Source organism: Branchiostoma floridae, chromosome 19, assembly GCF_000003815.2.
Source record: "Branchiostoma floridae strain S238N-H82 chromosome 19, Bfl_VNyyK, whole genome shotgun sequence".
NCBI lineage: Eukaryota > Metazoa > Chordata > Leptocardii > Amphioxiformes > Branchiostomatidae > Branchiostoma > Branchiostoma floridae.
Window position 1 is genome coordinate 4,428,315 of NC_049997.1, and position 9,325 is coordinate 4,437,639.

The 9,325-nt window shown below is 40.0% G+C and overlaps 1 protein-coding gene across 1 annotated transcript; it reads right to left on the bottom strand.

The window, feature by feature from the left end:
- Window positions 1–2,168: 2,168 nt before the first annotated feature.
- Window positions 2,169–9,325, bottom strand: LOC118406336. The gene is made up of 2 exons (XM_035806276.1): window positions 9,015–9,325; window positions 2,169–4,186 (listed from the first exon to the last, which is right to left on the bottom strand). The coding sequence occupies exon 2, from the start codon at window positions 3,989–3,991 to the stop codon at window positions 3,077–3,079; it is 915 nt and encodes a 304-aa protein (XP_035662169.1). The 5' UTR covers window positions 3,992–4,186; window positions 9,015–9,325; the 3' UTR covers window positions 2,169–3,076.

Genomic DNA, 9,325 nt, shown 5'->3' on the forward strand with positions numbered 1-9,325 from the left:
ACATCAAAGTTGAAATGAGTTTACCCAAGGAGCTTTTATCAACTTGGTTTACCGTGAGGTCAAGCAGAAAACCCGCCATTTAGACATTCCGAACATTGTCGAGTGAGTCAGAAACGACGATTTCCTTATAAGGCAATCGTCGGGATCTACTTCACGGTTCGCAAAATTTTTCGGACAGTTTGAGTTGTTAATTGATGACTCATGATCAGTCTTCGGAGGTATCCATGTTAGAAATGTAGGTAAAGGTAAAGATGGTCCCATGGCCCTTTGGGGGTCATAGTTTGTTATCCATTTGGGCACGGTATTTGAAGGCAGATTCCATGGCCATCCCTTTCCGCATTTTACCTTCCAAACCGAAGTCAGGTAACGCTAGTTCACCGTTAACCACGGGGTAACCTATATCCGTTGTATCTAAAATCGGTAGATATCAAGACAACAGTGGTTTCAAAATGCAATATTTTCATAATTGAAACCAACGTCCGTCGATTGATATCCCTAAATATCCTAGCCTGTTTTTTTTTCCTCAGTAAAACGGATATAGTTTACCCCACTTATAAAGGTGAACCTGTGTAATTCCCATTTTTACACCCGGGTGGAGTGCCGAAAGTGCCGTTCCTGAGGAAACAACGTCCAGCCAGGAATTTAGCCTTAGCGCCATTCCACGTCAAATTCACATCAGGGAAAAATATGCTAGAACTGATACTGAACTGATAACCATATTGTTTATTCGTTTATTTACTTAAAATTTGAGTATTTAAAATTGTGTGATAATTTTGAAAAAAAAATCTACGAGCAACGAACCGAAATTTTTAAAAAAGTTGGTTTGAAGATACACCCAGTAAACATGAAATCTATTCTTAACCGCCTTGGTCTATAAACTGTTAATCAAAAAGAATGCTGGTACCTTGGGGGTAATCAGGTGGGAACACGTGACCTTTGACCTTCCGCAGTTTTCCCGCCCTTTGAGGTTGAAGATTAAACAAACACCATTGTTCAACACGTCATGCACCCCGCTGTGACGAATGGTGATAATTGGACACGGGGGCACACCAGGGCCACAAAACTTGCTGAGGGGGATTCCGGTACCCTCAATTGTCGCGTGCCTGACGTGAATTAAAGGGGGACCTCGCTAGTTTATGTGCCCAAATTGTTTATCAAGAAGATCCGTCAAAAATATCCCTTTGAACTTTCAGAAGACTACACCTGAGTTCAAAAAGTCAGCAAACCTATTAAATTTGTGGGCATAGTTTGGAACGGCATTCAGTGGTGTGACTGTGAATGAGGGAATCCTTTGTTATACTGTCAAAACAAGTTTTTCATTGACCACATTTTTATGGTTGTGTCGACTAAACTGCCTGAGGATCTAGGAGTTTATACCCGTAGGTTTTTGAACCCGATTGTTCGTGACAGATACAGTAAGTTTGGGTGTGTTGTTTTCAGCTAAACCGTATGGAGTCGGTCTTATACGAAAAAAACAGAGACGACAAAATTAAAAGGAAGTTTTCTCATTATAGAAATTGCTAAACTTTCTTTCCAACACTGAAATCAATATAGGGACTTAACCTAAATTTTCATGCTAAGGAAATTTTCTCGTTTATAAAAAGACCATAGCATTTCCCATCAAAAGAGATTATCATGGAGAACAAAGTACAGCATACTTCAATAAATTGATAACATTTTGCCAAAGCGACCATAAATCGTTAATTTTAAAACATATCCCCCATGTTATGACTTGACTTAAAAGTAAAGTACAAGTGACAGGTAACAATTTTACGAATGTATTTCTACCATCTGGAATCTCTATCTCATTTTGACCTGTGCATAGTTTGAATATCTAGAGCGAAATCGAGAAACATGTATGTGGTTTTAAACGGAAGCAACAGCGCTGGTACCAGTCGTGTGTCAACAAATTGCTTGCACTTTGTAATTAATCCGCTAGATGTCTCTGCTGACCGGTGAAAAAGAGATACTCCACTAACGGGCAACTTTGACACAAATGTGATTGGTTGCCGACGATTTACGACGCCCAATGTGAAAAGCCGACAGTATTGCTAACTTATAGAGAGTTGAATGGTTCATCTTCCTTTATGTGTGTGTATTTATAGAAACATCACGTGTTGACTAGAGTCATATATAGATTATATATTACTTTGCTACATGCAGTGAAATATGAATAAAATTTAACGACGTCTAGAGCTATATATGGCTTTTATTCCACACATAGTACATGCAGTCCATAGATAAATACATCAGGCGTATAATATGTACTTATATATACTTATATACACAACTTACATGTACAAAAATGCCTTTTATTGCCTACTTGGTAGGTGGGATATAAGTTTGAAAATATATAAAGAGTTAAATTTCTTTTAGACTATATATTTAACAAACATTAAAATGAAGTCTGTGTTAAGCATAGTACTACTTTCTTCGAAAGCTTGATAACTTAGGTTGCCTACACCACTTTAGGTTTTCTAGATGAGAAGTTATTTAACAATCGTACGTACGGTTATGATGATTGAAGACACTGCAGGTGATTATATATGTTTGAAAACTTCAATAAATAAATCTGTTCATAGATTAAACTGCGCATACGTATGCGCATCAAAATGCGTGGTGGATAATAGGGGTGAGTACCGGTACAGAAAATCTTGGTCCAGGTCCGGTTCAGGTCCAGAGGATCAGATCCAGGTCCGGACCTGAACCTGGACCTGATTCAGCATGTGAGAACTAGACGATGCTCCATTTCGCAACAAGGAAATCTGTTTTGTGGAGTATTCAACTCCCACTGGCGTTTCAAAATCCTACAAGGCTAGCTGAATATTGACTGTAAAACCTGGTAGAAATTACTTATAGAACGGTCCAATAAGAAAAACCGGTTTTGTACCGGTACACCGTACAGGTACCCACCACTAGAGGATAACATGTAAAAGATACAGCCCTTGAAAACTATCAAGCATGGTCTAAACAAGTACTGTTTACAACCTAGGGGCCTTCATCTTTGACATTTTACCCACAATGCATCATACTGTGCAAGCGCGGTTTAAACGCTCGGATCAGGCTTATTCTGTAGCTAACTTTTTACACACATCAGCTGGGGCTGCCCTGGTCTGGGACTACACAATGGAAGGTCACTTTTAGGAGAAATCATTTCAGTCCTTCTACCAACAGATCTCTTCGCCCAGGTCCCGTTCTGTCCGATACTGTCAGAGAATAAGCTTTGCTCAGGTCGAGACTGCCTTCTCTGCATAAGCTGAGCCCTCTGCTCACTAAGTGAACCCTCCCTTTTTGGTAACGCCACAGGGGCGGAGCCGGGGATAGCATCCTTTCTTTGCGCAGGCGCACCGCCACCGCGCAGGGTCATGACGCTGAGTCTCCGCTGTGGTGCAGTGATGACGCGGATGGTCACCTGCTTCTGATTGGTTGATTTTCTCCTGTTGTCGTTCTCCGTCGCGTCTTCTTCCTCTTCGCTCAGTTTGTTGTTTGCGAAAGCAGGGAGACTATTGTTTGAGCCTTGCCCGTTTACCGTTGCAGGGCTTGTCGGGCTGGAGGAACGAGAGGTTCGTATGCGGGGAGGAGCACTGAACATGCGCAGTGGGCGCGTCGTTCCCAGAATACTGTTGAATCCTTTAGCCGATGAATCCATGCTCATGGCCACCAGGCGGGACCGAGGGCTCTCCAGCGCCCACCGCACGGGGGGATTGTGTAGGCTGAAGTCCATCCGACTGATCCCCCGCCGAAGGGATGCAACAATTTCCGGCTCTTCTTGGGGAGTAGGCTGAATACCCATCGCACTGTAACCTGTCGTCATCATTGTCTGTGTCATCTCCAGGTTCACGTTTCGCTTCTCCCTGTCGGTTTCTCTGATCCTCCTCTGGAAGTTCTTCTCCAGGACTCTGATCTGTCGACCGAGAACGAGCGCCGCCTGGCGGTTGTGAGCCTGAGATACAAAGAGGGAACGGGAGGATCCGACCTTGCGTGCACTCATGCTGCCATCTTTGGACCATAAAATCAACCAGTATTTAAGTCAGCCTCCAGATTGACGCCATTTCCCAAACGAATATCGTCGTATGTTACACCCAGGAGACGAAACACCGGTGCGATACCACCTGTTAGAATCCCGTGTTTCGTGTGCAGTGTCAGGTTTCCTTACTCAAGGAAAACTCCATGGCGAGACCTGAAACTGATAAGAAAATGAAAACATTGTGAATTCTGATTCTGTGACTTATTGATTGAAATCAAAGCTATTTTCTTAACTCTATATCCCTTTTGAAGGGACTAATGTAAATCGACTGAGAATTCGAACACACATGTAGAAAAAATTGTTCTGTGACATATACACAATTTCTGAGCAAATTTTCTAGCCCATACAATAACGTAACTATACGGTCAAAACATTGCTAGTCAAATTGGATTCATGGCTACCTAAGAACTACCTTGTTATAAAACCTCATTTGTTCGAAGCATTGTGAGTGTTCGTATCGTTGTATGCCCCCACCAGACACACACACACACACACACACACACACACACACACACACACACACACACACACACACACACACACACAACAAGGCTCGTGTCATTTTCTGTCAAAATTCTGTCAGCGAAATCCACACGCCGCTATAAAGCCTGATTTCGATCGCAATCTTGTGTCTGTGTTTGTATCGTCGTGACGAAAATATTTCCCCAAAACAATCGTCCTTCTCTCCACAATATTGCTAGTGTGTCCGACGACAACTTCTGTCAAAAATCTGTCAGAGAAATCTGCACGTAATTTTAGGTCCTGATTTCAATTGAAATCTTGTCTGTACTCGTATCATTGTAACAAAGCAACCCCACTCTCAAATATGGCTCGTGACAGACGACATTTTCTGTCAGAAATCTGTCAGCGAATTCTACCCACCGTCCTTCACACTCTCAGTAATGAACAACAAGAGCCCGCCTTTTTGACGCAAACCGCCATTTGTTACACACCCGAAAATCACTAAACACACTTTCATTTACTGACAACAGTTCCCTTTTAGATGACATCTAGGTTAGAAATACAATCTTTGGTAGCCTTTATGCGCCAATGTTTGTTGTTGCGTCCGCACGACATTTGAGAGTGTCGCCACACTGTGACATGTACACAGTATCGGTCTATGACGTAACTTTACGCTAAAATGGCATGATTTTTCCAACAAAGACATACCAAACTATGTGTTATGACAGTCACTGCTATACATTATGATAATAATGTGTTAACAATTTCATTGAGATAAGGAATGGTACAAAACAAAATGGACAACACACTTTAGAAAACGATTGCATACTTCCTTCTTCGCCCCATTCAAGGTGACTATATCACTGAACCTAGCGTTAAAATTACACACCGTCATTTCTGTCAGCAAGTTTTCTAAAAGCCTTGTATATACTGTCGGCTTAAGTGCGCTCTATACCCCGGGAAACAAAAATATTATAAAAACAGTGGTGTACAAGCGGCTTTAGTTGATTTAGTAAAGCGACTCTTTTTTGTACAATGGCAACACAAGGTTTTATGTGTTCAATGTGTTTTTAAGGTTTCTACAGTGACTTTATATATATGGCAATTTTACTGACAACCAAATGAAAGGGTATCCATGTGATTCGAAAGGACCCAGTACACCAGAAAAAGAAAGTTATTAGGTATATTTAAGTATTACCTATCAATATGTCAAAGCAGGTCAAAACGCCGCTGTTGTATTATTTTTTTCGTCACGTTTTCAAATTTGTTTTTGAACTTGAATCTATTGGTGTCATAAATCTAAAACGCAACTAAAAGCGGTCGAAGTTTTTATACGTTGTATTGTGGAGTAAAGTCCAACAAAGTACATAGATCAGCCTTAGAACCCTTCCTCGCGGAAGTTGTCGATGAATTTAGTCTTTTAGAAGGAAGAATTTTGGTAGATTTTTCAATGACCATGTAGCATTATAAAGTAGTGATAGTTTCTCAATATTGAGTATTCTATAGTCAATTCAGTGGACTTAAGTTGCACACAGCTCTTTGTTAAGTTTTACATGAAGTTGATAGACTAGCGTGCCTTCGGTTAAAAGACTTACAACTACAAATCTATAAAAAATGGCGAACAAACCTACCAAAAACGGGCCAGCAAACCTGAAATAAATTTACAGAAATTGCATAAGAAGCCTATAAAAAAACTTTTCAGCTAGCCAATAAAAACTGACCTACAAACCTACAAAAACAGACCAACAAACCTACAAAAAAGGCCTTTACAAAAACGGGCTTACAAATGACACCAAATACCTAGCTACAAAAACCAGCCAAAAAACCTTTTAAAAAACTACAAAACAACAGACCAAGACAAACGGACCACCATACAAGATTTTACACCAACTGTTTAAATCGAGGATTTGTACGTACTTGTATTTGCCCGAGGGACTTACTACTCACACTCTGATTATCGTACTTACCTACCTTTTTACTCTGAAAGCTGTTTTGGCTCTTCAACTACCGGGAACTTCAAGCCCATAATCCACTTAAGCTACGAGGGGCGTCTAAACTGCACTAGGTATAATCCAACGCTACCGGTATAGTGTAAAGCAATTTGTAACTGGTACAAAATACAAACGACATTCTTGGCAAGACCAATTTCCTTAAAGATAATTTCAAGGCGTCTTTAACCCTATTCAGACCGGGGGGGGGCTTTTGAGGCCTGCGCTAACTTTGATGTCCCATAACGCCAGAACGGCTTACGCTAGAGCCACCAAATGTGATGAGTTTTCCTAAAATATTGTTGGCAACAATTTTACGAAGTTTGACAAATTTTCCATTTTTTCTTGTTGCCATGGCAACCGTTTGTTGACAGGCAGTTTTGCCAAAAATCACTATTTTTGGTTCTAACAATGTATTTTTCACATTTATTTGCTATATTACTGCTATTTTGTTACATAAATAAAATCTTATATTATTTAGCATATCTTTCAAAATTACATATGCATAAATTATGCTAATTTTATGACGTCATCAGCCCAAAATCCAAGATGGCGGACCGAATGGCCAGATCAAGAATAACAAGCTAATTATCCCTTAAAATTCGTAGCTACCTGGTATTTTTTCATGAAAAACCATCTAAATGAATGAATTTAGTCTATTTCCATTGCCCTTTGTGATTATTTGTTGCAAAAAAGTATTTTTAAAAATTCAAGGTGGTGGATATAATATGGCGGAGCCCAACTCGTATCTTAGATGTGCATGACGTCATTTTATGACGTCATATTGACGTCATTGATGTTGCTATGGGCAACGCAAGGCGTAACAAACATTATTATTCTGTTATCTGCACTTGTTGTTACATTTTTGTAGCATAACTTGAAGTTTTCTGATAATACCCCTTTTTCATGGGTTTGGCCAATATAATTAAATTGATGACGTCATAATTACGTCATCTTACGTTAACGTAACGTCAAACGTCACCTACTTGTTAGATATTATGTCGACATTATGTCCTAAAAATTTGGTGGCCCTACTACACGTCGTTTTAGAGTTATAGGACTTAGAAGTGGAGGGCCTCAAAAGCCCCCCCCCCGGTCCAGGGATGACCAAAAAAGCCCGGTCTGAATAGGGTTAAAAGTTTTAAAGTCTTAAAAACATTATTTGAGAGAAAGACATTTTAGGAGCAAATGTTATTTCTAATAGTATTGATAGTCTGCTAACTATTATGTTCTAGTAGCAGATTTTCAATGTTTTGTTTTTGTCCGCAACTTGCCGTTTGTAGACTTTCCTTCTGTAAGGAAACGATATCTATTCTTTATCATGTTAACGACCTGATTTTGAAAGGAAAACAAGATCGATAATTTGTCACGTTAAACTACCAGGTGATCAAATAAAGTTGCCTACAACGTATTTTTCTCATCGGTCAAATTTCAAGTCAAATATTCCACCACCATTGGACCTGTGGGGGTCTTGGTTACTGATCAAACACTTAAAACCGCAAGAAAAGAAAGAGAAGTTGCCTAATGTTACGTCCAAGTTACACGCCTACTTGAGTTCGTATCGAACCCTACTTGACTTCGACACGCAGTCGTGTTTGTGTGATTGCGTTCTTGTTTTTGTCGCGGTTTTGAACTCACTGCGCTGTTGCATTTGTCGTATGTCGTCGTGCGATTTTGATGTTGTAGGATTTCTAAGCAGGCTGTCGCAGAACGAACCACTGACAAGGATCCCAAACAGCATTTTTTGTACCAAGACAGTTGAACTTTGCAGGAGACGTACATTTTTGTCCTTCGAAATTCCCTAAGTTAGCGAACGTACGACGATCGCAAGACTTATGTGACGCGCCCTTAGCACTGAATTCCACCTAAATATTCTAAGAAACATTACGGATGATTATTCAAACTATTCGCTGTTGTAAAGTAGGAATTTCTCAAATGATAGTCTTTGAAAATTCTTGTGGCTTGTAAAAATATATATAGTTGTATGTGATTTCTGAAAACTGTTAAGAATTGCCAACTAGAAACAATAGGGAAAATAGGAAGTATTGTCGAAGGCAGTTAATCCCCTAGCCCAGCAGAGAATGTAACCTTTAGAACTTGAGTACTGTCAAAACTGATATACAACAAGAAAAAACAGCATAAGCCTCTAAAAAGACCAACACGTTGAGTACACTAAGGATGATAGCGGCTACGCATGGCATTTCCAAATTTTTCTCATGTGTTCCGTTGAAAAGATTTCATTCCTATCTACCTATAGCATTCTCCTCTCTTGCAAAAAAGATGTTGATACTTACTTAAACGATGAGTTTAAAGAATTTTGAGAGTATTGTTTAGACTTTTAACTGAGGATAGTCGCGTTGCATTCTCTATATATGCGTTATGTACTTCCATCACAGTCCAGCGATTTTGTAAGGAGGATATAAACGTATTCTACGGTCTCAAGATCAAGTTTGCCAGCAGATTTCATACATAGACATAAAAAAGTATTCTCTGAAAAATGATTATATAGAACAACATGTCTATCTTTATATTCTTACCTTGTAGTAGGTTCCTTTTCGGTCCGTCTAACGCCATAGCGGTACTCAAAACTCTTGGGTCCTGGGGATTCGTAGGAAATAGCTCTATTTCTATCAATGAAACTTTCACATGCACGAGTGCCGCTCAAACACTAGTAGCGTTTGCAGTACACACATTTCCTCGGACACCTTTGACGGTAAATGCCTCTTAACGTCCAACCTCAGTGACTAAATCTGCAATCACGGTAAGATTTCTACGAGTCCTGACCAAACTTTCCTCAGATCCGACGACAGCGAAGGAAAGTGACCAAAAAGTCGTCTGCAAGGCTGAC